This window comes from Mustela nivalis (assembly GCF_964662115.1).
Source record: "Mustela nivalis genome assembly, chromosome: 6".
NCBI lineage: Eukaryota > Metazoa > Chordata > Mammalia > Carnivora > Mustelidae > Mustela > Mustela nivalis.
The window spans coordinates 101,743,898-101,771,376 of NC_139025.1; the positions used below are offsets into that span (position 1 = coordinate 101,743,898).

General features: G+C 49.7%; 1 protein-coding gene and 1 long non-coding RNA gene across 2 annotated transcripts; one reads left to right on the forward strand and one right to left on the reverse strand.

Moving 5' to 3' along the window:
• The first annotated feature begins 1,332 nt into the window (after positions 1-1,332).
• Positions 1,333-18,780, forward strand: UBAP1L (ubiquitin associated protein 1 like). The gene is made up of 5 exons (XM_082737271.1): positions 1,333-1,616; positions 7,175-7,813; positions 9,653-9,859; positions 14,326-14,427; positions 15,387-18,780. Exons 1-5 carry the CDS (start codon positions 1,497-1,499, stop codon positions 15,519-15,521), a joined length of 1,203 nt encoding a protein of 400 aa, XP_082593397.1. The 5' UTR covers positions 1,333-1,496; the 3' UTR covers positions 15,522-18,780.
• On the reverse strand, positions 15,484-25,627 carry LOC309867967. Its single transcript, XR_014313427.1, has 3 exons — positions 25,413-25,627; positions 21,642-21,685; positions 15,484-15,569 (listed from the first exon to the last, which is right to left on the reverse strand). It is a non-coding gene; the product is annotated as an uncharacterized lncRNA (long non-coding RNA).
• Between the last annotated feature and the right edge of the window lie 1,852 nt (positions 25,628-27,479).

The following is a 27,479-nucleotide window of genomic DNA, read 5'->3' on the forward strand; positions in this document are numbered from 1 at the left end:
TCTTTCTTTTTTTTTAAAGATTTTATTTATTTATTTGACAGAGAGAGATCACAAGTAGGCAGAGAGGCAGGCAGAGAGAGAGAGGAGGAAGCAGGCTCCCTGCTGAGCAGAGAGCCCGATGCGGGACTCGATCCCAGGACCCTGAGATCATGACCTGAGCCGAAGGCAGCGGCCCAACCCACTGAGCCACCCAGGCGCCCCTCTAATGACATTTTCAAAAGTCTTTTTAAAATTTATTTATTTGACAGAGAGTGAGAGAGCACAAGCAAGCAGAGCAGCAGAGGGAGAAGGAGAAGCGGGCCCGATGTGGGTCTCGATCCCAGGACTTGTGATCATGACCCAAGTCAAAGGCAGTTGCTTAACCAACTGAGCCAACCAGGTGCCCCCTCTAATGACATTTTTAAAAGACAACATTTACATACTTTGTATATATATTTGGTTCTCATATATTCATCTTGTAATCCAAAGACCTTGCTAAATCCACTTTTTTAATTCTAAGAGTTTTATTCATAGATTCCTTTGAATTTTCTACATATGCCGTCCACAGATAATGGTAGTTTTATTTCTTTCCAGTCCTTGTTTTCTTTCCTTCTCCTTTAGCACAGGCTAGTACCTCCAGTGCAATGTTGAACAGAAGAGATGATGGGGACATCCTTGTCTCAATTCCGATGTTGGGGATATCTTTCAGTATTTCACCATTAAGTAGGCTGTTTGCTTTAGATATTTTGGTAATATTCTTGATTAAGTTAAGGAGAATCCTTTCTCTTCCTAAGTTGCTAATTTTTTTTTCTTAAAATCATGAACAGGTATTGGTTTTATGAAGTGCTTTTTCTGTCTCTACAAAGATAATCATATATTTTTTTCATCTTTATTGACATTTATCTTTATTCCCACTGATTGATTTTAGAATATTAAGCCAGTGTCTCATTCCTGAAATATACTCAACCCTCAAGCTGGCAGTGTTGTATTTTCCTATCCATAATTATTTTTGTTGAGATTTTTGCAGTTATGTTCCTGAGAGATTGGCCTTTAATTTTATCAGATTTGGTATCAAGGTGGTGATGAAATCAAAATGAGTCAGAAAATATTTCTGAAATATTTCTGAAAATATTTCAGAAAAGAAAGTATTTCTTTTCTGGAAGAGTTTGTGTAATTTGACATTTTTTTCCTTACATGTTTGGCTGGAAACTCTTTTGATGACACACTTTAGAACCAGTTTTGTAGGCCACATTTTGGGAAACAATGGCCTAGAACAAAACTTAAGCATGAAATTATCAATTCCTGTCAGTTTGAATGCTCTCACTTTTATTTCCTCCCTGTGCAGCACCAGCCACTTCACCTTTTCTTTCCCGGCTGTGTGGGGCTCAGCTAAGTCAGCACTCAAGAGAGTGGTGAGGTCATCTGAGACCAAGCCTGGTCCTCAGGACTGTGCTCTCTCCCTGCCACCAGGCAGCCTGCCCCAGCCTGCTCAGCCATCGCCACACTCCTCTGACAGAATGAATGCCCTTGACGGCGTCCCCTTCAAGGTGCCCAATGGCTTTGTGATAGGCACAAAGTCTCTTCCTGGGCCAGAACTCAGCATCCCAGCCTGCAGGGAGCTGCTGCTGGGTTCTATGGTAAGTGTATCTGTCTGTCCATTTTTTTTTAAGATTTTATTTATTTATTTGATAGAGAGAGATCACAAATAGGCAAAGAGGCAGGCAGAGAGAGAGAGGAGGAAGCAGGCTCCCTGCTGAGCAGAGAGCCCAATGCGGGACTCGATCCCAGGACCCTGAGATCATGACCTGAGCCGAAGGCAGCGGCTTAACCCACTGAGCCACCCAGGCGCCCCTCTGTCTGTCCATTTATCTCTTGTCTCTGCTCCTCTAGATCTGATGCTGAGACTCATGGGCCTTGTTCCTTGATTTTAAAGGGCAGCAAGGCCAGGGAACCTGAGTGGCTCAGTCAGTTAAGTCTCCAACTCTTGATCTCAGCTCAGGTCTTGATCTCAGGGGTGTGAGTTCAAGTCCCTCATTGGGCTTCATGCTAGGTGTGGAGCCTACATACATGCATACATACATGGCAGCAAGTCCATCTCTGGTATGTTCTAGAAAGTTTGGGAAAAATCCAAGGGAAAAGGTGTTTCACGAAGAAGGCTAGTGGCCTGATGATGGGGATTATTTGCTGGGGTTTATTTGAAGCTTAGAATAACAGGACGCTGCCAATAAAAAGTGACTAAGAGTCATTGCAAAGATACTCCAATTCCTCTTTTCCCTGTTGGCCTGCTGCCATGGTCAAAATTCTACCATTTAGAATCACTCCTGTGAACTAAGACACTATCTCCAGAATCCTCTGTTAAAATGCAGACAGTTACATGGGACACATTAGAAGGGGTTACTATTCCATAGACCCAAAGCATCTCTCCCCCGGAGGTGCCCTGGAAAGCCCCCATGCCCCACAGCTCACACATGGGGATATGCACCCAGTGTATGCAGTGGTATTGCACACCCTCAAGAGAAACATGATGATCTAACTTCCAGGAGAGTCCCATTTACTTGAAGGTTTAGGGGGAAACCTATTGCATCTGTATTATAACACAGGTCATGAGAGAGGACGCAGAATTCACATGAATTTTTACAAACGGAAGAACGAGATTGCCAAAAACTGTGAAACTGGTGTTGGGCCTCTCAGAGTCTTGTGTGCCTTGTGTGCCTTCTTCACTGTCTGCAGGGTACTTGGTAAAAAACTCTGAGGCTCTAGGGCGGCCCTCACTCATTTTGCACATGAGGAACCTGAAGTCCAGAGAAGGGAAGTCATTTGTCCAAAGTTAGTGGAGATAGTAAGGTGTTAACCCAGGTGTTATCTCCAAATCATTGTGTATTCGCTCAGAGCAGGATCGGAGCATGAAACACTGGACGAGTGATGTTCTGAGGCAGAAAACTGGGTTGTAGGAAGTCAGGTGCAGAAAGTACCATCCACGAAAGAGGAAGGGGCTTGAGTGGCTCGGGGGCCCAGGAACAGGAGACTCGGTGCCGTTTTGCTTTATCGACAGACCCTTAGGACCAAGGTGTCCAGAAGGGAAATACACTCTGTAAAACCCAGAGCCCAGTGTCCACGGGCCAATAGTCTGTGGGGTGGGAGCTCTGACTCTTCCCAGGCAGCCTGCACTGTGGGCCTGTGTCGTCGGGAAAAGGAATTCGCTTGATGAAGCTCCAGCCAAGGTGGATTATCACAGCTTTCCCCTCCCTGCTGAGCTCAGACCAAGCTGAGAAGAGACTATCCTGAACGTTACTTCTCTTAGAAGCAGAACTGGGAAACTTTCTACCAAGTCCATGTCTGGTGTCCTCGCCCAGGTGCTGAGCCTGGCTCTGACCCCTACTCTCAGGGAGGGTATCTGTACTCCCCGGAGCCTAAACTCCTCTAAACTCCATGGAGTTTAGCCTCTAAACTCCAGGCTAACAGTTTAGCCTCTCCTACTAAGTCCCCTTGAGTTCATCGGGCTATATTCCCAGTGTTTAGAACCTGGAATACATTTCCCATAACAATGATGTTCTAGGTAGTGCTTAGATTACCAGGTGAACCTACAGTGGTCTAAAGGGAAGAAGTAAGCTACTGTTAGCCCCTGCTTAGGTGCTCTGTGTACAGTCACTCTTCTCTCTCCTATTTATGATAACCCTTTTAGCAGGCATGTTTTCCTACCCCATGGCACAGGAAACCAAAGTTCCCACTCAATTGATGTACTTGCGAGTGACACAGCCAGGATTCCAACACTTGTCTGTCAGACCCCAAAGCCCATGTCCACCCCTTCCCCTCCACTGCCTTCACCCTTCCTTCCATACTTAAAGCCTTGGCAACTCTGTGTTTTTATTGTTTCACAGTTTTCCCTTTAATTAGAGTGAACTGCCCTAACAAAAAAAAATATATTCTTAGTGAAAAAATACATTCACATGGTTTAAAAATGAAAAAAAAAAAAAAAGAAAAAGATTACAAAATTATATAGAGCGGAGGTTAACAAACATTTTCTATAAAAGACCAGGTAGTAAAAACTGGCAATTACTCAACTCTGCTGCTTAGAGAAAAAGCCAGAGTTCTGGAAAGGAGTGGGTAGGTATAACTGTGTTCAAATAACAGTTTACCGGGCGCCTGGGTGGCTCAGTGGATTGGGCCGCTGCCTTCGGCTCAGGTCATGGTCTCAGGGGCCTGGGATTGAGTCCCACATCGGGCTCTCTGCTCAGCGGGGAGCCTGCTTCCCTCTCTCTCTCTCTGCCTGCCTCTCCATCTACTTGTGATTTCTCTCTGTCAAATAAATAAATAAAATCTTTTTAAAAAAAAACCACAAATAACAGTTTACCTACAAAAGCAGTGGGTGTGTGCAGTGTGGCCCACAGGCAGCTTGAAGGCCTTGGGAGAGCAAACAGCTGCCCACTGACACCTTCCCATTGACCCAGTTCCCCAGCTCCACACCCTCACTGGGGATATCTGTTCCTCATTTTCTCTGTATTTTTCAGGGGATATTTATGTGTATAGAGACAAGCAAGTACAGCTATTTCCTCCCTTTTTACACCAATGGTAGCATGTTATATACACTGTTCTTCTTGACCTTTGTACTGCATATATTTTAAGATCTTTCTTTATTGGTACATAAAAAGCTTCTTCAGTTTCATTTGTCACTGTGTGGCATTGCATTACGTGGCTATATCCTACTTTCTTGAATGGGTGCCCTCTTTATGGACTCTTGGGTTCTTCTCAGTCTCTTGTCATGATAAACAGTGCTGCTGGGAATGATGATATGCATGTGTCCTTTTGAATTTCTTTAAGCATTTTTCCAAATTTTCCTCCATAGGAGTCATACTGATTTCCATCCCAGCCAGCACTCTACAGGAGGTCACATGCGCCCCCGCCAACAGAGTGTCCTCAGACTTCGGGTCTTTGCTGAGGAGTAGGCAGATGGTATCTCAGGGTAGCTGTGATTTGCCTTTCTCTTATCACGAGTGAAGTTAAGCAACTCTTCGTGTGTTTAGAAGACATCTGTGTGGCTTTTTTCTGTGGACTATCCATATCTTTTGCTCCTTTCCCATTGAACTGTTGATCTTTTTCCAATCTATTTCTAACACTTCCTATATTAGTAAATTTAGCCCTTTGTCTCTTATGTGAGTGCTGTTTTTCCCCCACTTTGCCATTTATCTTTGACCTTGCTTGTGGTATATTTGCATGCAGATTTTGCACACGTGTGTATCTGTACTTCTATGGCTTCGGGAAAGGCTTTCCCCACTTGAGGACATCTCTTCTGTTTTTTCCTAGTACTTTAATAGTTTCATACATACATTTAAATTTTTCGTCCTTTTGGAATTAATTCTTTTGTATAACGTGAGAATGGATCCAACTTTATTTTCTTCAAGCCAGCTAACATAATTTATTGGCTAGTCCCTCTTTTTCCCATTGTTTGAGATGCCCCCTTTATTATTTCCTAAAGCCCCATAGATATTAAGGTCTATTTCTGGACTTCCTATTCTATACCTGCATCTGTATCAATACCATAGTTTCAATTATTGACATTTTATAATATGATTAAACAGCCAGTAGGGCCAGTTCCCTCTCCCTATTTACCGTTTTGTGCCCAGAGTCTTCTGGCACTTCTGTTGTTTGTTTCTCATATGAACTTTAGAAATATCTTGCTTAGTTCCATAAATCATTAAGTGTTGGTATTGATGTTGGGTCTTGGTATCTTTTCGTCCCAAGTCCCATCAGCTGTCTTGAAACTGCCTTAGTCTCTTTCTCTCCGTGTCTGCCTCATCACTCTTCACGTGGTCTTTTTCCCTCCTCTGTCCTTCACAACCTGCCTGTTTTGCTTCAATCCCTTCATCCAGCTGTTTATTCTGCACATACTTACAAACGTCCACCCTGTGTCAGGCCTGCCTGGGCCCTGGGGATGCAGAGAGGAATAAGACACAGTCCCTTACCTCAGTCAGGAAGCAATGCTAGAACAGCCTAGTTAGGTTCCTCTCCTCAACCTGGGGTCATGTCAGGAGAGAAGGGGGCGGAACCTGTGATCTACGTGTCTGAGTACCTGTCTTTCTGCCTCTCCTTCCCCCCACAAATACCACCTCCCCCAGCTTCGTTCTTCCTTCATTGACCATCATAGAGCACTGAAAGAGCCTTTTAAACAATTTTACATTTTTAAAGAGAATTTTGTATTTCTGGTTCTTACTTTTTTTTTTTTTAAGATTTTATTTATTCACTTGTCAGAGAGAGAGCGAGCGAGCACATGCAGACAGAATGGCAGGAAGAGACAGAGAGAGAAGCAGGCCCCCCGCCGAGCAAGGAGCCCGATGCGGGACTCGATCCCAGGAACACCAGGATCATGACCTGAGCCGAAGGCAGCTGTTCAACCAACTGAGCCACCCAGGTGTTCTTACTTTTAAAAGTGGGCAGCAGATAAATAATTTATTTTTGACTCAATTCTAAATTCTCAAGTTAGATTATTTATGTAAACTCCAGACTGCTTATTTAGGTGGCCTGATATGTAGTGAGAAAACACTACTGTCAGGTGGACAGAGGAATCCCAGCTCAAACTACTCGACACCAAACTGATTTCCAGCAATTTGAAGATTCTGAGTCTCAATTTCATATTCAGCAAAGAGAAATAACACTATAACATACTTAGTGGGGTTTAACAGAGATTAGTGATTTTTATGTTTCCTGGACCTCAGAATAACCTCTGATGGCAACAAAGGGGAAGGAGAGGTTTGTGTGCTGAGTGGGCCTCCAGGGCTGAGTGCTCACTGGCAAATGGTGCTGGGTGAAAATTCAAGTTCAAGTGAAAGTGTCTTTGCTAAAAACAAGGTTTTTTGGAGACTTTTTTAAAGCTGCTGTTGTTCAATTACATACTGAATGGCAAAGGGACTTGGGATTTGGGGTTTCAATTACTTAATGGCAAAGGGACTGTTTCATTGTGCTAACCTAATTCCTCATTATGTCCTTTGGCAGAGTTAACCCATTCAGTTGTTACTGCTATCCATCCACCCCAGTGCTTGCTAAAACTGGGGCTGAGGGTGGGTGGTAATAAGTGCCTGGCGTTCAGAAACAGAAGCTGCCCAGACCTGACAAATTTTTGGCTGAACAAAGGGGGCACGGTAGGGATGGGCCCTTGACCCTGCTTTGGGCCCAAGAGCCTCACATCCCCTTCTTCTTGCAGCACGACTTCAGCCTGGAGAGGAGGGTGCTCTTCTGGGTGGAGGCTGTCATCCGGGGACCCTGCCCCGTCCAATGCGACGCCCTGGGAATGGCATCGGCCCCTCCGGCCTGGCTCTTGCTGGTCGGCTCAGAACCTGAGCCAGTGCCCCCACCAGCTGCAGACACCTGCCCCAAGGCCAGACCCCAGCTGCAGCTAGATCAGGAGGAGGAGAAAGAGGAGGAGGTCAAGGAAGAGGAGGAGGAGGAGTTGGAAGAGAACCAGGGGGAGGCCCACGTAGAGGAAGAAGCCGCCTCTGCCAACGAGGAAGAGCCAGGTTCCTGCAGCCCCCTGTCCAGCTCCCCCGCGAGCGCTGGCCCGGGCCATTCCCGGTGCTCGCTGGACTTGCTGCGTGGCGTGAAGTCGGAGCTGGCCGGAGCGCGGCGGCGGTTCTCGGAGGGCCGGCTGTCCGTTCGCCCCCGCGCCCTCCTGCACCGCATCCGCCACCGGGCGCTGAGCCTCTGCCCCAGCCCCGCGCCAAGTCCCGGCCCGCTGCTGCCCGCGGGCCCTGCGCCCACGCTCCCCAACGCCCCCGCGCCGCCCCCACGGCCCTCCACGGCTGGCGCCATGCCCCCGCTGCGGAGCCACAAGCCCACGGTCGCGGTAAGGAACCCCAGCTCAGCAGCAAGGCCCCCAGTAGTCTGGGGTCCCAGTCTGATCCGCAGCCCTCATTCCCTCCTCTCTGCTCTCCTTCCTGCCTTTACTTGTTCTCACCTAGCCGGGTACCGTGCTGGCCTTCCTACGGCCCTTGACCTAGATGAGTCCCTGCTCAGAAGCCCCATTCCCTGTTTTCTGCTGTGTCTGTTTTCCTTCTGTTGGGACCCACGCCACAATAACTGTAATCATCCAGTATCTGTCTCTTCCCATGCAATATGAATTTTTTTTAGGGCGGGGATTGGAGGGCCTTCATTTTTGTTTCCAGGGCACCCAGCAGCAGATTGGCCCCTGGGGGTGCTCCTGGAATGTCCATTGAATGAATGAATGTGCCTCAAATCTAAGGCTTCCCACCCAGTGAGGCTTCCTTTGGGATGGGTAAGCTGGAGGCTCAAATCAAAGGTTGCTCCCTGAGCAGTTACTTCCTGCTGCCCAGGAAGTAACATTGACTGAGGGAGAGTTGGCCAGGGAGAGGTGGGACAAGGCAGTGCCTGTAGTGGGAGAGATCAGGTGCTGAGAGGGGACAGTTTTTGCCGACTGGGAAGGCTTCGGGACAGAGGATGTGCTCCTGGAAGAACCAGGAGTAGAAGTGAATTTAAAGTGAAAACCAGTGAAGTGAATTTAAAGTGAAACCAGTGAAGCTTAAACGTCAAACCCCTCACTTTGCCTCTTCCAAGGCTTTATATCTAATGTGCCTTTTTTAAGAGGCCCAAATTATGTTAAGTACCAAACTCCATAAAGCCTGGATCTGGACAGATGGAGTGGGTCAGGAATGAGAGCCAAAGGGCACAATGGGACACAGTTTTCTGTCCCCTAGCTGCCCTATTGTTGGGCCAAGAGATGCAACAGAATAAGTAAGGCCCAGGTGAAATTTAAATCCAAAAGACAGACTAGAGGTCTGACTTTTCCCACTCATGGGTGTGTGACCTCTGGAGAGTCACTGAACTGCCCTTAGTTCTCCCTGGGTCACTTTACCACACACAGTTAGTTAGGGCAAACGCAGAGCACAGGCTCTGTAAACTGGGCAGGCGGCGCCAAATCAAGGGCCAGACGTTGATGCCAGGATGGCTCTTTCCTGATCCAGATTAAATGTAACTCTAGCAACAACCGTCCTTGTTCTGCAGAGGAGAAAACTGAGGCAGAGAACAGCTAAGAATCATTTTTAAGGTCACAAGAGTAGATTCAGATCCTAAGATTTGGATGTCTTCCAGTTTGGGGGTCAAAAGCAGACCCTAGGGAAAGCTCATGGCAGGAGAACCCCTGAAAAGTTAGGGATGGGTGGACAATTCATGTCAAACATATACGCTCTTCCGCAGGAGCCAGGGCAGCAGTTGGGCTTTCCCTGAGGAGAAGGGGACAGGGCAGTCTGGTTAGGGTGGGCAGGTGGGTGCTTCTTCATGGGGAATGGGTGAAGGGTGATGCTGGCCAAACCCGCTGAAGTGCCTTTGAGCCACCCTCCTTACTCTAGGGCCAGTGTGCCTAGTCCCTACCCTGCTCCACGCCCTACCAAACCTCAGCCCAGCCAACCTGAAGAAGGAAGAAGATCCAACCCTGCTTCCCCCTCACTAAGGTGTAGGGTAAAGAACCCCGAATGTGATTCTGAGCAGGGCTCAGGTCCCAAGTGTGTGTTGCTTCCCCAGTCATTAACTTCTCTGAACCTCAATTTCAATGTCTGTGAAATGGGATAATAGGGATGGACCTATCATATTTCTCCTGCGGGAGAATGTCCTGCCTTGCCGGGTATCACCTCCAGAGGCAACTGACACACCCAGCCTGTCTCTATTTCAGTCCCTCAGCCCCTACACCTGCCTGCCGCCTCTTGGCGGCGTGCCTCAGCATCTCAGCACCTGCAGATCACACCCCACTTCTGCTGACCTGCTGTCTGCCCTGAGCCAGGAGGAGCAAGACCTCATCGCGCCCGTAGTTGCCCTGGGGTATCCCCTGCATAGGGCCATCACGGCTCTGCAGAAGACAGGGCGGCAGAGCCTGAGCCAGGTAGGTAAAGGAGGACCCCTGAGCTTGGGGGGCTGTGGGGACCCCTGAGCCAGGTGTGTGGCCAAGTAGTTTTTATCTTTAACTTGAAAAAGTTTTGTTTCCTTCTCTTTAGAAGCAGAACCTTTAGCCTGGCATTAATTGTTGAGGGTTATGAGCAAGTTTCTGGACCCTGGTGCCATTTTATCCATAAGGGTTTATCAGGAGTCCCCATGGCCATTTGGAGAGTTGTAATATTCTTCTCCTGTCCCAGTCTCTGCCCCAAGCACAGGGGGCTGAAGCTTTGGGCAGCCAGTAATCTCTCCAGAGATACCCAGTAGAACTTTCTGCAATGAGAGAGATGTTTTATACCTGGGTTGTCCAATACAGTAGACACTGGCCTTATGTGACTACTTGAAATATGGCTAGTGTGACTAAGAGACTGAACTTTTTGTTTCATTTAATTGTAATTAATTTAAATTAAAATAGCCAGATGTAGCTGCTGGCTACCATAGGGATGGCAGAGCTCTAACCACTCCCCTCAAAGAGCAGTTTATCCATATTCATATCCATCTCTTTCTCTTTTGATCTACCCATCCATCCACTTCATCTAGTCCACAGTATTTACTCGGCACCTCCTAGGTGTTCAGATGGAGCTAGCAGCTATGGGGAGGAACCTCCCCTTGGTGGAAGGGGCTGCAAAGAATTTATGGCCATCCTTAATCGAGCACAAGGAGGTTCCAGTGATCAGCAAAGGCTCACGGAGTTACCACATCTTGAGCTGGACTTTAAGGATGAATAAACTCTGAATCTGGAGGAAGCAGAAGGGAGAATATTCCAAGCAGGAGGAACAGTCTGAGCAAAGGAGTGGAGGCAATGGGGCAGGGTTTGGGAGGCCCTGATCCAGCCGGTCTCTCTGGAGTGCAGAGTGCATGATGCAGGCTGGTGAGAGACAGGACAGGGAAGGGGGTGGTGAGGGCAGATTGAGGGTGCCTTGAAGGCTGAGCTGAGAAGTTTATAAGTGACCCATTCACAAAAGGGAGGCATGGAAGGATTATGAGTAGGGGCAGGAGGTGACATGGAATGCCACTGCCTGATCCCCCCTTCTCCCACCTGAAGGTCACATCTTGCTTCCCATTGTTTTCTGCACATAGGAACTCTTTCGGTTGGAAAGCTGAGCTGCAGATATCAAAAGGTCCCAGGGCAGTTGGCACTTCTTCCTTTCTTCTATCTCTGCTCCGTCACCATCAGAGGGTTTGGATACTCTCTCCGTAATGTCTGACGGCTGTCATATGTTGGGTCCCTGAGGTCCAGAGCTGCCTGCTTCTGGATAAGGGAGGGATAGAAGGAGAGTGACTCAGACCAGAGCTGAAGCAGGACGTGGTGCTGCCAGGCTGAGGAGGTGGGCGAATGCACGTGGCCACCTTCCTCACCCACCCTGCTCTGTTCTCCTCTGGCTTCATCAGCCCATGCCTTGTCCTGGAGGAAAACTTCCAACATGGCTGCTGACATTCATCCAACACCTTCTTTGTGCCAGGCCCTCAATCTGAGAATATTCGATTAGGTCTTCTCAGTTCTGCAAGGTTGCTACTACTGTCCCTCCCCACTTTGCAGATGAGGAAACTGAGGCCAGGGAAGAGCCAATGTTCAGGCCAGGCTGGTTTGACTCTGAATCTTTGTTGCCTGGTACTTTCCTCTCATTTACTGGGCGAGAACCTTCCAGGGAAGCACCCAAGACTGATCTGAGATTTAAGAGTAGATCTAAGATTGTTCCCACCTTCAGCCACTGCTGAAAGCTAGGACCTGGGCCCAGAAGCTGGCCAGAAGGACTGTGAGGGACCATGGCCACAGTGGGAGCTCTGACATGCCGCCCAGTCCCTTTAGCTCCTGGGCCATCACTGTGGGGGTCTGAGGATGAGTCGGAGCCGGCACGAGGCATTGGCCTCCCCATGGATGGGCTGGAAGAATTCCAATGCATCAGGAACATTGTGTTTCCAGATATGCACTGACCACCTGCCTGGCCAGCCGGATCTCTGGGTGGCCTTCTTCCGTGGTCGTCAGTCAGGAGCCAAGCCCTCAGGTGTGGGCCTGAAGGGCCACTGGATGACTCCATCAGTCCTCCCCCACCAAGTGATTATTTCCCTCTATTCTGTGAAGTCCCACCATTAATTGAGCAACTCCTTGGGTTCAGAGTCCTTCCCCCCTTAAAGGATGTACACTATAATAAACCTTTTTGGCTAGAAATTATAGACAGATGGCCCAGGAAGGCGAGCATCAGGTGACAGAGACAGAGCAGTTAGAAGAGCCAGGGAGAAAGGAGGAGATATAAAAGATAAGCTTTGTCCATCGTTCCTTCCTTCCTTCCTTTCACAAGGACTGATGTGCCCACTGGCTGCCTATAGGACAACACAGGTGGCATGTGTGAGCATCCACAAGCCAGGCCCAGACTTGGTATGGGACTCCAGGCACCTCAGGGTGCTTCCCCTCTTTACAGAATGGAGGGGAGGACATGCATTTATAATCAATGAGTGCTGAGGCCCCCATTCTGGGGTGTGAAGGTGACATCCTGGGGCCTGAGGCAGACCTGGTGGCTTCTACAGTCTCATAGGACCAAAAGCTGACCAAGCAGCAGAATGTCTATAACTGTAGATCCCCAGGACCTACTCTGGAGAATCCCAGTCAGCAGATCTGGAGTGTGCCAAAAGGCCTATTGTGTTAAGGATCTGAAGGTGGTTCTGATATCCAGCCTGCACAGGGTCTACTGGTATGGGTTGAGGTCAGCTGTCCCTTGAGTCAGTGGTTCTCAGCTATGGCTGCACAGAATTACCTGGGGAGCCATACAAATCCCAGTGCGCAGACTGCCTCCCAGACCAATTATATCTGAGCTTCTGGAGACACCCGTCCGAGGCTTATGGGTAGTCATGTCAGAGCTCCCAGGTAGCTGCAGTCAGCACCAAGGCCAAGAACCGTTGCTGTGTTTGAACCAAGAGACCAAGGAGCAGCCACCATCCATGCTTGATTTGCTCTTCTTTTCACCTTTGGAAATCCTGTTCACTTTCAAAGCAGCTCAGAAAACCTCCTCTAGCATTGGGTCCCTGATGGACAAAGCCGAGAGGTCAGGTGATCTAGGTCTTAGTCCTGGGTCCCTGGGCAACCTGCCCACCCTGCTTGGGCCTCTTTCTTCACTGAACAAGGAGAGCTTGGCTTGGCTGGATGGTTTACAAAACATGCTCAGAGCAAGGTCAGGCATCCTGAGGCGGGAGCACCAGACTCCTGGCTCCCTTGCTCCTGCCCCCCCAGTTCTCCAAGAACAGCTCGATCTTCTCATTATTGTTGACGTCTCCTGATGCTTGGACAGTTTAGAAGCTAAAGCAGTTAGAAAGCACTCATCTGTATGATCTACCTCTAAAGGTCTGTTCTTCTCCACCTATACCCATAATTCTTATGGCCTGGAACCTTCCTTTGGCATTGGCTCTCAAATCAAAGTGTTGCTTTGATTTGCCCGGCACTCAAGATTTCCTCTATCTGGCTCACCCCCCTCCCCTACCCCCGCCCCCAGCAGTGAGCTCCTTGAAGGTAGTTCTTAATTCATCTTAGAAACATGGCATACATTTATTGAGGTCCTTCTGCCTGCCATGCTGGGTGCTGGGGACACAGTGGTGATCAAGACTGAAACAACCCTTCCCTCGCTGAGATAGAGAGGAGAATAACTAGAGTTGGACACGCTGTGACGGGGGAAGCACAGGGCTAGGGGAGCTGCAGGCAAGGCCCCCAGTGGAGACCAGGGTAGAGGCTCCCCAGGGAAGAGGGCTGAGGCTGGCCTTGACCGAGGGAGCGAGATGTGTGGAGGCCTGGGGTGCTGAGGCCGCTGACAGGGGCAGAGGGGAAGGCCTTTGGGCTCTGGTACTTCATCCTGAGGGCAAAAGCAGCTTCTGGTGACTAAGCACAGAGTGACCTGAACAGGTTTCCCAGCCCTGTGGTACTTCCTCTGTCCTCCTCCCCTTTCTGGCACCAGAGTTCATATGGGCCCGGGTAGCAGACATGTATGTGTCTAGGGATGGGGTGGGGCTGCCCAGGTGTGGATGCTGAGGAGGCTGCTTCACACAGGTGGGTGCTCACTAGGGAGGGTGACCAGACTGGGATGAGTGGTGGGTGAGGCGCCCGTGCTTCCGGCCTGTCCCACTTCCCACTTAGGGCCTGGGAATCCTTATCTTACCCTGACAGCCCTTTTCCTAGATTATAGCCCCTGGTTGGGGACAATTGGTTAAGAACTTGCTGTCCACCCACCCCTGGGTCTCCAGGGGACACCTCTGTCCCTCTTCTGTTGGCTCACAGGGTCTTTGGGGCCATTTTGTGAGTGTGTGGTGGGTTGACTTGTCAGCCTGGTCTGAGCTCAGGCCTGGCTGAGGTTGCCAGGGTGCTTTCTCTATCTCATCCGCTGCCCCTGCCACTGCTCTGACTGCACCACTCCCCGTCCCCACCCCCCACAGTTTCTCAGCTACCTTAGTGCCTGTGACCGGCTGCTGCGGCAAGGCTACGAGGAGGGGCTGGTGGAGGAGGCCATGGAGATGTTCCAGTTCTCCGAGAGCCAGGTCAGCAGGGCCACCTGCCCAGGCCCAGAGTTGGGGGAGGAAATGGGCAGGGGTCCACACATAAGCCTAGTGTGTAGGGGCACACTTGTGCTAGAGTCAGAGCCTTGGGGCCATCAGGAGACAGCCTGCTTGCTGAGCCCCGGGGAGTAGGAGACAGCCCAGGGAGGTGAAGCGTGGGGAAGGGGAGAAGATGGGATGGGGAGGGAAACAGGTGGCAAGACTTTCACATTATTTAGCCAAATTAACACACAAATATTATTGAATGCCCACTCTGTCAGACACCTAGAGAGGAGCCACGTACAGCACAAGGATGCATAAACTCTGCTCGGGCAGTTTGCTGGCTACCTGGGAACCCAGAAAGCAGGCAGCTGTGGGCTCAGTGGTATGTTCTGAGTGCCCAGTGGACATGACCTGTCCTCAGGGTGCTGCTGGCTGTGGCTCTACTGAGCGCTTCTCCACAGAGGCTGAGGCAAGGACAGAGAGCTTCAGGGGATGCCAGGGGGGAGGGAGGAAGGGAGAAGAAGCAGGCGCTTCTCAGGTACTGGGGCCAGAGGAGGAAGAAAGGCAGAGGCTGCACGGTGTGAAACTTTGGCAGGGTTTGGGGCTTGGGTAGAGACCCCAGGCTGTGCTTCCTCTGGGCACCAGTATGCAGCCTCCTGTTTTCTGCCCCAGTCTCCAAGCACAGGGAGTGAGGAATGAGCTGGAGTGGAGGAGTAAAGCCAGGATGGAGGCAGTTGTCAGGCCAGAACCTCCTTCCTTGGCACAGGAAGGGAGGTCCAGGCCCATGTCACCCCAAGGTATAGGAAGAAAAAGCAGGTGCTGCCCAGGACCAGGCTTACCTGGCTTGGGCAGTCCATAGCTTTGTGAGAGTAGATACAGTAGGTACCAGGGAGAAGGCTCCACAGGAGGCGACTGGCCTGGCAGTGTCCCCAGCACTCTCTCTTCTTCCCCTTCTTCAGGCAGGGGAGTTCCTGCGCCTCTGGGAACAATTCAGTGCCATGGGCTTCCAGCAGGACCGGATCAAGGAAGTGCTGCTGGTCCACGGCAACCGCAGTGAGCAAGCGCTGGAGGAGCTGGTGGCCTGTGCCCAGTGAGCACTGGCGCATTCCACAATGCCTGTGCATCCCAGTCCTGGGCCAGACCTGGCAATCCATAGTAACTGGATTAGTAAGACTACATAAGAGGGGAACCTGGCTGGCTAAGTTGGAGGTGGCTCTTGATCTCAGGTTTGTGAATTTGAGGCCCACATTGGGTGTTGAGATTACTTTAAAAAAATACACAAATGGGGCATCTGGGTGGCTCAGTGGGTTAAGCCTCTGCCTTCAGTTCAGGTCATCATCCCAGGGTCCTGGGATCAAGCCCCTCATTGGGCTCTCTGCTCAGCAGGGAGCCTGCTTCCCCCTCTCTCTCTGCCTGCCTCTCTGCCTACTTGTGATCTCTGTCAAATAGATAAATAAAATCTTAAAAAAATTTTTTTAAAAATATACATAAATAAACTTTGAAAAAAAAAAAAAAAGATCACACAAGAGTGACACACGCTTATACAAACAATGCCAAAGGTGGAGGTAAATACTGTAGGGGAGGCCAGATTTACCCATTGTAGGTTTTCAGCTGGGGCTCCTCATGGAAAAGACCAATTAAGAAGAGAAAAACATTTTATTTTATTTTTTTAAGATTTTATTTTATTTATTTGACAGAGAGACACAGTGAGAGAGGGAAAAACAAGCAGGGGGTGAGGGAGAAGCAGGCTTCCTGCTGAACAGGAAGCCCGATGTGGGGCTCGATCCCAGGACACTGGGATCATGACCTGAGCAGAAGGCAGATGCTTAATGACTGAGCCACCCAGGTGTCCTGAGAAAAAGTTTATTAACGCATGTGGCATTTCTACATCATATGGGGGAAACCTCAATGAAAAGGAACTCAAAACAGCAGTTAGAACTCTGGCTTGTATCGCATCTTCAACAAAGAACAGTCAATTTGTATAGAAATGACAGGACAAAGGAAACTGGTTTTGGGGTTCCAGAGATGGAAGCTGTTGGGGGAGGGGGCGGTGTAAATACAGGGAAGTGAACTAGCTGAGTAGGTTTGTTGGCAGATTCTTCTGGAGCATGTCTGGACTGATAAGAATTTGTCTCCAGAAAAGGAGAGTTTATACCTTGCCTTTAGGCAAAATGTGGGGGAGGGTAGAAGGAGATTTTTTCCTGCATTTGTTGCTTCTTAATCACCTTCAACTCAAAATGATTTTTATGTCAAAGAGGCATATTTTTGGGTGACACTCTGGTCTCTTTCAATATGAAAACAATTAGCTGAAAGAGTTGAAAGTCATTGCCTCTGGGGAGGGGCGTATGGGGGAGCATAGACAAGGAACTGTGTTTTTTCATAAAACCCTTGTAAAACTACCTGTATTTAACTCTTTATTTTTTTTTAAAGATTTTGTTTATTTATTTGACAGAGAGAGAGAGAGAAAGATTGAGATCACAAGTAGGCAGAGAGGCAGGCAGAGAGAAGGGGTAGCAGGCTCCCTGCTGAGCAGAGAGCCCAATGTGGGGCTTTATCCCAGGACTCCAGGACCCTGAGATAATGACCTGAGCCGAAGGCAGAGGCCTAACCTACTGAGCTACTCACGTGCCCCATGTATTTGACTCTTTAAACTATAGGCATGAATAACTTTGATTTTAAGAATATTGAAATAAGTGGTGAGCCATTCTTTTCAGTCCTGTGGGCTCCTAGTTAGTGTGGAAAGAACATCTAACTGTGGTTCAGAAGACCTAATTTCTTATTTTGTTTCTGCTGCTGACTGGCTCAAGGCCTCTTTGGGACTCAGTTTCCCTGGGAAAAGTAGAGAGACTGGACTTGGCTGCCATCGATAAGAATCCCCTGAGAGTTTGTTAAAGAGGCCCAGGCCCTCTTCCGGGGTAATCTGATTTAGAAAGTCCAGCTTGGCAGCCCCAGGGATCTATTTTGTTTTTATAAGGAGCTCTCTGGGGATTAAAAAAAAAAAAAATCTCTTTTTTTTTTTTTAACTGGTTTTGTTGTTGTTCGCCTCTACCCATTTCTCCCAACCACTAACCTGGTCTCTGCTATCTATCAACTTGGGGTTTTGGCTTTTTTGTTTTTTTCAGATTCCACATTTAAGAGAAATCATACGGTATTTGTCTTTCTCTGTCTGACTCATTTCACTTAGCGTAACACCCTTGAGGTCCATCCATGTTGTCTCAAATGGCAAAATTTCATTCCTTTTATGGCGGGATAATATTCCATTGCATATATAAACCACGGTATCTTTATTGATTAATCCATCTGTCGACATTTAGGTTGTTTCCATGTCTTGGCTATTGTAGCTAATGCTGCAGTGAACTTGGGGGAGCATCTATTATTCTGAGTGAGTGAGTGTTTTTGTTTTTGTTTTCTTTTAAATAAACACCCAGAGTGGAATTGCCAATCATCTGGTAGGTCTATTTTTAGGTCTATGTTTGAGGAACCTGCCTATGGTTTTCCACAGTGGCTGCACCAATTTACATTCCCACCAACAGTGCACAAGGATTTTTCTCCACATCCTCGACAATACTTGTTATCTCTTGTCTTTTTGATGATAGCCATTCTGACAGGTGGAGGTCATATTCCATGGGGTTTTGATTTGCATTTCCCTCAGGAGTAATGCTCTTGAGCATATTTTCATGTACCTGTTGGCTATCTATATGTCTTCTTTGAAAAAATGTCTATTCAGGGCACCTGGGTGGCTCAGTCAATTAAGCCTCTGACTTCAGTTCAGGTCGTGATCTTGGGGTCCTAGAATGGAGTCCTGCGTCGGGCTCCCAGCTTGGCGGGGAGTCTGCTTGTCCCCTCCTTCTGCCCTTCCCCCCACCTGTGTGCACATGCACACACACTCTCAAATAAATAAAACAAAGTCTTAAAAAAGAAAGAAAGAAAAAAGAAAAGTGTCTATTAATCTGTTGTTGGGTTACGTGAGTTCCTTATATATTTTGGATATTAGCCCCTTATCAGATATATGATTCACAAATATTTCTCCCATTCAGTAGTTGCCTTTTCATTTTGTTGATGGTTTCTTTTGTTATGAAGAATCTTATTTTCCACTTGTTTTTTTGTTTTGTTTTGCTTTTGTTGCTTTTGCTTTTGGTGTCAGATTCAAAAAATCATCGCCAAGACCTATGTCAAGGAGCCCACCACCTATTTTGTCTTCTAGGAGGTTTATGGCTTCAGGTCTTCCATTCTAGTGTTCAACCCATTTTTAGTTAATGTTTGTGTATGCTGTGAGACGGCAGATGAGTTTCATTCTTCTGTATGTGGCAGTCCCGTTTTCCTAACATCATTTATTAAAGAGACTGTCCTTTCCCCAGTGTATATTCTTGGCCCCTTTGTTATAAATTAATTGACTATATATGGGTGGGCTCTCTTCTGTTCAGTTGATCTGTGTGTCTGTTTTTATGCCAGTACCTCTGGGGATTCTTTTTTTTTTTTTTTTTTTAAGATTTTATTTATTTTTTGAGAGAGAGAAAGTATGCTCATGAGCAGGGTTGGTGGGGGGGAGGGTTAGGAGGAAGGGACAGAGGGAGAAGGAGACTCCCCACGGAACAGGGAAGCCAATGTGGGGCTCCATCCCAGAAGACCCTGTGATGACTCTCAGCCAAAGGCTGATGCTTAACTGACTGAGCCACCCAGGCGCCCCATCCTCTGGAGATTCTTATTCAATACATTGGGCCCACGGCCAGTATGTGTAACCCTCAGGGCCTCCTGCTCTGACAGCCTGTCAGTCTTTCCTCATTTGTGGAGTAGGCAGTTTGGAACCAGAATTGTCTCCAGTCACTGAAGCCTATCCTCTGGAGGACCCCAGAGACTGAGGAGACCAGTTGCTGGAGCTGCCCATGACTCAGGCAAGTCTTGGCTCTGGCCAAGACTCCAGTGCCCTTGCCCTTCCCAGCTGGCCCTATGCAAAGACCTAGAGCAGTTACCACGGAATTAAGACTGCTCAACCTCCTCTACACAGCGAGCAGGACTGGACCTGGACCTGAGGCCTGGAGAAGACCAAAATCTTCCATGTTTTTCATGGCTCCAAACCAGACATGTTGTTTGAATGTTTAGTGAGGACTTCTGCAGGCTTATCCTGACCTAAACAGCAAGTCTGGGACCAGAACCTAGGACTCCTCAGGTCTGTCCAGCCCCTGGGTGCCTTCCGCTAAGCCTCGATGTCTGCCAACTTGAAATCACATAAAAAATATGCTTTGGCCCTAAAACTTGCTTTGAGTCACTTGCAGGCAATGCAAAACTATTTGAGAACATTGGCAAGGCGGCATAAAGTCGGTCAAAAATAAAACTGCATTTGAGAAAGAATAAAATTCAAGTTCAATTTCTAAAGAGCAACATTAAATCCAAAGCTCTGTGTGTTTTGATTAAGGTAGTCTGGCCTTGGTCGGCCACTTGATTAAGTCCCTTTGATCAGAGGCCACCAGCTGGCAGGCTTCTTCCCCATGTGGCTCTTCCCACTCCTCGCCCACCTGCACCTAACTTTCCATTCCTAGGAAACTACTGCTTGATTTAAAATGGGGCATCAATGGACACGCTATAAATTTAAAATATTTTTAGGTCATAGAACAGTGTGGTAGTTAAAAGCCTGGATCTGAAGTTAGATCCGAGCTGAAACTATAGCCTTATCATTAACTAGCTGTGTGACCTGTGTGTGTGTGTGTGTGTGTGTGTGTGTATAACCTTTTGAAGGTCACATCTTCTCTCTGTGCCTCAGTTCCTTATCTATAACACATGGATACTGAAACTTCCCAAAAGGGATGACTGAATGAGCTAGCATACAGGATGCTTGTGGTATGGTGTTTGTTTATATAGATTTATACCCTGCCTCAGTCCTATAAACCCTGCTGCCTTTCCTCTGATCATCCTCTCATCCCCCTCATCGTTGTTAAGGTTAACAAATCTCTAGCGTTTATAATCAAACTCTGAAAACCTGGGAGAATCTCCCCCTTCCTCCCCACCCTCCCTTCCCTGTAACTCAGCCTCTGTGGTCAGCAGGGTTTAAGGAAGCCACAGCAGAGGATTCTGGGAGTATCCTGAGAGAAGGACTATCATTACAGCTAATACTAAGGGTCAGGTGACTGTATTGGTGGTCCCCTGAAACAGAAGCAATGACACACTTAGCTACCTGAAGGCAGAGTCTAAACAAGGCGGCCCTCGGAGAGGAGGCTAGGAGGATGGTGAAGCCAGGGCACGAGAGGGCAGATCACGGCCTGGCCCAGGGATGCAGAAGGAAGCAAGTTCTGCCTTGGTGCTTGCTGTGACTTCTTTGCCCTATATCCTGCCTCTTCTGTGTCCTTACCATGTTCCTTCAGAGGCTCAGTGCCAACAGACTGAAGGCCTCCTGACTCTGGTGGGAGTGGAGGGGGATAGGGAGGTGGCGTCTCATGAACTTTCAGGCTGAAATCTCAAGTTCTTTGCTCTCATTCCAGGGGGATGTGCACGTTGCCCTCTAGCTGGCTGACCCTCAGCCTCCTTCTTAAAAGGACCTTTTGTGATTACATCAGACCCACCTGGCTAATCCAGGATAATCTCCCATCTAAAAATCCTTAACTTAAGCACATGTGCAAAGTCCTTTTTACCATGTAAGGTAACATAATTCCAAGGATTAGGACATGGATGTCTTCAGGGGACCATTATTCAACCTACCACAGAGGGGCAATGCGTAACCCAAAATAATACGTGACTAATGGTGGAATTTCAAGCAGTCACATAAAGAAGTTCTGTTGTGTTTTGCATTACTCTAATACAAGGGGCATTTCTATTTTGGAACAGAATGACCACGGAGCAAGCCTTCCTCAGAGGTCAGGGTCTCGAGCAAGGCTGGGGACTCACCGGGCTCAAGCTGAGACAGCTGGCTCCAGTCCTCTCCCGCCTCTGGTAAGAGCCTCTGGGGCTCTTGCTTCAACTGGACTCAGCCTTCTACAGCTGACAACATTCTCCTGGCACCACGAACAGTGCCAGCTGAGGGGCTGCCAGAGCCTCCTCTCAGCCCTGACCCTTCAGCTCTGGGCAAGGAGGGGGTTTGGGGGAGGGGATGCACCCTCAGGTGACAGTTGGCCTCCAAGGATCAAGTGAAGGATGCTCCACTCTTGGTCCCCTTCCCTCCACACTTCCTCCTGGGCTGACCTTTCCCCAGGCTGACCTCTGGCTGCCCTGTCCTCCCATCTTACCTGGTGAGATTCCTTTGTTGGCCCCTGCAGGGAACACTCTTTGCCTGTTAAAAGAAGATTTGGGGAGAGGGTAAGGCTTAACTCATGAACAGTGGCTCTTGAATGATGAGGTTATAGGCCCAGTAAAAGCTAGCAAACGGAAGGGGTGACCCTCCCAGCTCTTCACCTCATCTGACCATCAACTCAGGTCACTTGTACGACTCTGGCTGCAAGGAGCATATGGGGCTTTAGGGAGCTCTGGAAATGAGCTCATGAGGGATGGGGAGGTTTCCAGAGCCCCCTACGCCCAGCATGGGACCTCCTGGTCCACGCCTCTCTTCACTCTCCATCCTAAGGGCCAGGGCTTTGTTGCCAGACCCTTCCAGAAACTCTCTCTTACACACACACACCCACTATCCTCAGGGGCAGTGAAACCCCTGCTGGAGGCATCGTATGGAGGATTTGTGGGGTGTGTATGTCTGTGTGCTGGGGACAAGGGTGATCCTGAGTAGGACAAGAACTGATCACTCGATTCAACTTGAGAGAGGGCCTACTCCACCACCAAATCCATGGAGAAGTGTCTCCCATGCATTTAGCCCTGTGCTAGCCTCTGAGAAGACACTGCCCCTATTTCTAGGTGCTACATCCAGCTGATGAGCTCAAGCTACCATCAAGGAACCATTCACTTACCAATTATTTCATCCAATAAACCTTTCTTGCATACCAGCTGGGTGTCAGGCCTGCTGGACCCACGAGTCAGGGAAGGTGGGAAGAAGAATGAGAAATGGCCTCTCCTGGAGCAGGAGGGTCACTCTGCTGAGCTGGCCAGTCAGCATGGCAGCTGGCTGAGAGCAGGCCAGCGCCTGTGCTGATGACAATGGCAGTGAAGGCAGGACGACCAGGCTGTGGGCCAATGGAGGCCTCTGGAGGTAGCACTTTGCCAGCTCCCCCTGTGGAACTGGGTCCCAGCCAGTACCCCTGCTGTCTCTGCTCCCCACCCAGCAGTGGGGCATCACCCCCACCCCAGCCTCTTCCTCTCCTGGCGAGAGGCCCTGCCTCCTGCCCATTCTCTTCCTGAACCTGCCCTTATAAGGCCACCCGCTCAGGAGACGTGTGTGTTCTGTGTCCTCTGGGAAGTTGCCCACACGGCGTCATCCACTGTTTTACTGCCCAAGATTTTTAACCTATGATTTTATTTATTTATTTATTTACTTACTTATTTATTGTCATTAAAGGGATGTTTTAAGCCTTTGCAGAGACATTAACTGGGTGTTGGGTGAAAGCGGAAGGATGGAAGCCAGGAGGCCCTGGACCCAGGACAGACCAGCCCCAGGCCATGGCTTAATCCCAGTCCCTCAGCTGCCAAACAATCCCATGAGCCTCAGCAGGCCTTGTGCTGAGCACCAGGAAGAGAAGGGAGATGGGGATCCTCTGGAGACTGGTGCTGGGGCAGTGTGGGCAGCCTCCAGGTGGAGGGGTGATGCCCGGTCTGCAGGAGCATGAGCCTGGCTGAGGTGCATAGGAGGGGACACAACTTAGTACAACTGAGACCACAGTGGTCGCTCCAGTGTGCTGGAGGGCCGCCTTCTCCATTTCCTTGCACCTATTCCATTCTATTCTGAGGCCACAAAGCCATCCCCAATTTTTCTTAAGTGACACCAGTGACCTTGGAAGACTTTCCCCCACTGGCTGTGGGCCTTCTTAGTGTGTCGAGATGCCTTGTCCTCCCCTGACCAAAGGGTGGGCACGTCACCCACACAGGGCCAGGCCGAGTCTGCAGTGTGACCTTGGAAGCCGGAGCATCCTCATTCGGGCTGCAGCTCCAGAGGGCTGGCCATAAGCAGCAGCGTCTGCTAGGGCTCCTTGCCGTAGCTAAGCTCCTATCCCTCCCCAGCCAGGGGCTCTGGCCTTCCCATGGAGCCTGGGGCTGCCCCAAGACCTCTTGATAGAATCCTGTCCTCTTGAACTTGGTCGAGGGTGGCTGCCCTTGCTGATGGCCACAGCACCCTGATGGAGGCAACGAGAGAACCTGATTAAAGGCAGCAGCCACACAGGGCAGAGAGTGTCCCGTCGCTCAGGGAAACTCATCAAAGGTCTAAGACTTAAAGTGGGAGGACGGTTCTCACGGAGGGGTTTATCTCCATCAAGGGGCTTATCTTGTGGTCCTGTAACTGCCCAAGGGGCTGCTTCCTTCATTCCTCTGTGAAGAACTGGGCACCAGCCCTGAACCTGGCTTGTCTCTCTGACCTGGATTGCTGGCCCAGCTGGAATGTACTCCAAAGCATTTGTTGAATAAAGACAGAAGAAGGAAAGGAGGGAAACCCATGAAATTAAGCCCACAGAGGGATGGCCCCTGCTGAAAGGTAACTGACTTCCACACTGGTTTCACCAAAGTGCCGGGGAAAGTGCTCCCCAGACAGTATTTTTTTTGTTGTTTAAGATTTTATTTATTTATCTGACAGACAGAGATCACAAGTAGGCAGAGAGACAGGCAGAGAGAGAGAGGGAAGCAGGCTCCCTGCCGAGCAAAGGGCCTGATGTGGGGCTTGATCCCAGAACTTTGGGATCATGACCTGAGCCGAAGGCAGAAGCTTTAACCCACTGAGCCACCCAGGTGCCCCGATCCCCAGACAGTATTAAGGGAAGCTCTGGGTCTTGGGAGAACACCGTCAGTGTGGTGATTTCAAGGGACAAAGGCAGCTAGTCCCCATTCCTCAGTGCCCTGCTTCTCAGAGCCTGGGAGGACCACATGTGGAGCCTGGTAACTGCTAGGAGGGTGCCGGTGTTAATCTGTGCAAGGCCTGCTAGTCTCCCAGGAAGGAATAGTGGTCCAAGTTGGTTTGTCACCCCCTGATGTCCTCTTTTGGGGAGCATGTGGTCCCTTTTAGATGGCAGCAGAGCTAAGCAGAGACAAGCATGGATCACCATCCCACAGTCCAGAAGCAGGGACCGCACTCTCTATGGTGGACCAGGCTGTGCTCTGAGGAGAGGAGTGGGCACAGGTCAAGGAAGCCACCACCCCGGTCTCTCCATCCCAACCCTAGGCTAGGTGGGGACAGGTGACCAAGGGATGGCCTAGCTGCAGTCCGGGGCTGTTTTCTGAGTTCAAGCTAGGTCACTGTTTCTGAAGCTAAGTGTGTGGACTTCCCCAGGGTGCAGAGCCTCAAGTTAGAGGTGCTGGGCCAAGCATCATCGGGCTAACACATTTCAGAATGTGGCTGAGAGGTCTCACATGCCTGCCCCTCCACCTTTCCCAGCCTATGTCCCCAAGGTGACACCAGGTCAAGGAGTTATAGCCCAGAGACAATGGTGGCAGATGCTCTCAAGGCCCACAGCCCCTCTTTGGGAATCCCAACCACACCATGTAGTCATTGATTACCTCTTCCACCTGAAGCCAGACCGACTATTATTGGCAAGACAATCCGCTGCCCTGGCCTAAAGGCAGAAGGCTTTCTGGTTTATTGACACTTGCTGGGGGCTTCGCACTGTCCTAAGCTCCTTCTGCATCCTATCTCACTCAACTACCCATCGTCCTCATCAACAGACACCATCTGAGGCTCACAGAAGTTAACAGCTGTCCAAGGCCATGTGGTCAGAAGGTACTAGTGCTAGAGTTAGAATCCAGGAAGTCTGAGCTGGAAGCTGGAGCATCCGGGTTCTCCTCACCATGGACCTGGCACACACACTCCCCCACCTCACCATACAGCAAGCACGTACACCAGATGGACTAACATCTTCAATGACAGATACAAAGTGGGGCTCAGAGAGGTCATACAACCAAGACAATCTCACCCAGCAAATGGATGGCAGGGATGGGTGTGGGATGAGGATCTCCAGGGCTCCCCTTCTGTATCCTGCAGGACCCCTTGTTTAAACCTGGTAAAGGTCAGGTCTGGCCAGGGCCATAGAGATCCAGACTCTACCTAGAGGCTGGCACTGGGGACCTGCCTGGTCCCTCCCTTGAGAGAGGACAGCGGAAGCTGTGCTCCCTGAAGCTCATGCATCTGCTTCTGTTTCCGTTCCCAGCCACTCCTCAGAGAGTTTCTAAAGGTCAGTTTTTTCCCCTCAAATTCAAGTGGCTGGGGAGGCAAGGCCCTAGCTTCCGGACCCTGGAGGCACCACCCCTTCTGGTAAGATGTTCTTCTGGTTCCCATCACTGCGTAATCAGGCCAAGGCACTGAACTGGACCTTTTCCAGTATCCTTTGCTGTGCTCAAATGTAGCCACTCAATGACAGATGCCCAGAGAGATGAGGGCCAGAGGGGACAGGGCACGTATCTCAACAAGAAAGAGATGGCACATTCACATTGGGTCACCAAGGACTATTTACAAAGGCTGAAAGGCTACTACAGGGAGAGGCAAGGCCAATGACACAGACACTCTCACCACTCCTAGGCCTGGAGAGTGAGGGGAGGTGGTCACCTAAGAGGAGCTGTGACTTGGGTCAGCGGAGGGGAAAAGATCAGTCAGGGGCAGCCCTGCAGGGAGGGAGCCAGGAACAAAACCCGCTGACATCCCACTCCTCTCTACCCCCTACCTTCTGGTAGTGTCTCCCATCTGACCTGGAGTCAAGGGAGCTCAGGGATCTGACCCTCAAGGGCAGCCTCCTGGGCTACAGATTGTGAGAAAGGGACAGTGGATCTGCAAGGCCAGATAGGAGTCCTGAAGCACAAGGCAGGATGAGGGGCTTGGTACTGGCATTCAAGAAATGGGATATCTGGCTTCCATATTCACCACTCAGACACCTCCTGTGGATCCACACTTCCTACAGAATAAGGCCCAAGTTAGCCTGGCATTCAAAGCTCTTTCCACTCAGGTTCCAACCTCCCTCCCTAATGCGAAAGCTACTGGCCTGCTTCACATAATCTGTCTGCACAGCAACTCTATCCAGTAAGTCTTACCATGATGAACGTTTTATAAAGAAACCAACTTTGCCCAGAGGACACAGCAGGCATGTGATGGAGCTGGAGGATGAACCCAGGTCCCCTGATGCCAAAACCAGTCCTGCGTCCTCACTGAGTGATAAGATAAGTGCACAGACTGCTGGACAGTACCCAACTCTTCCCAACCCTGCCTGCCTCCCAGACGGGGTCCCGAGAAAGCGAGGGGGTGGAGAAGGGAACGTGGAAGCTGGGCTTACTGCATGCAGGCCCCTAGGTTCCCAATTCGCTCTCCTAACAATCCTCTGCGGCAGGGATGGTCCTCCTTGTCTGGACTGGAGACACTTTCATTATAGCAAGCTCAAGCTACTTAGCTATGGTCCCAGAGCAGTTAGTGTCAGAGCCCAGGTTGGACTCCAAGAGGAGCTGGCTGCCTAGCAGACAGAGCTGGCCCTCTGCAGAGCCTCGGTCCCTTCCTTCCACCCCGACCCACTTAGTGAGCTCCCTCCCAGCGCCCCGACAGTCAGGACTGTGGGGTTACGCACATCTACGGAAGGGCCGGAAGGCCGGAGGCTGCTGTTAGAATGGAAACAGGTTATTGGAAAGAGAAGTATACCTGGCCAATGGTATCAGGTTGCACTTAGGGTTATCAAATGGTGAAGGGCCCGGGTGCCCAGATGCAACCATTAGAGCTCAATTCCTTCGTCTCTGTCCGCTGAAAGAAAGCAGGGTGCTGAAAACAATGCTACGCCAGAGGGGGAGACTTATTGGGAACAGTAAGGTTGGAGGTCTGGAATCAGGGAGGGCAGGTCATTGTGGGGAAGTGCCCTCCAGGTGTCCTGAGACCAGCACAGAGATGCAGCCTGGTGTGCTGGGAAAAGGATTCCAGAGGCGTGGGCTTTAGCTCAGGGTGGTGTGTAGCATTGCTGTGTGTCTCTAGGTAAGTTACTTGCCTCCCCTCTCCCCGCTACCCCAGAACT

Bases quoted from the DNA above. Each gene is read 5' to 3' on its own strand.
- UBAP1L (XM_082737271.1), top strand. From the start codon at position 1,497: ATGAATGCCCTTGACGGCGTCCCCTTCAAGGTGCCCAATGGCTTTGTG. The intron at 1,617-7,174 runs GTAAGTGTATCT...TTCTTCTTGCAG, and splicing joins AGCTGCTGCTGGGTTCTATG to CACGACTTCAGCCTGGAGAG. The intron at 9,860-14,325 runs GTAGGTAAAGGA...CACCCCCCACAG, and splicing joins GGCGGCAGAGCCTGAGCCAG to TTTCTCAGCTACCTTAGTGC.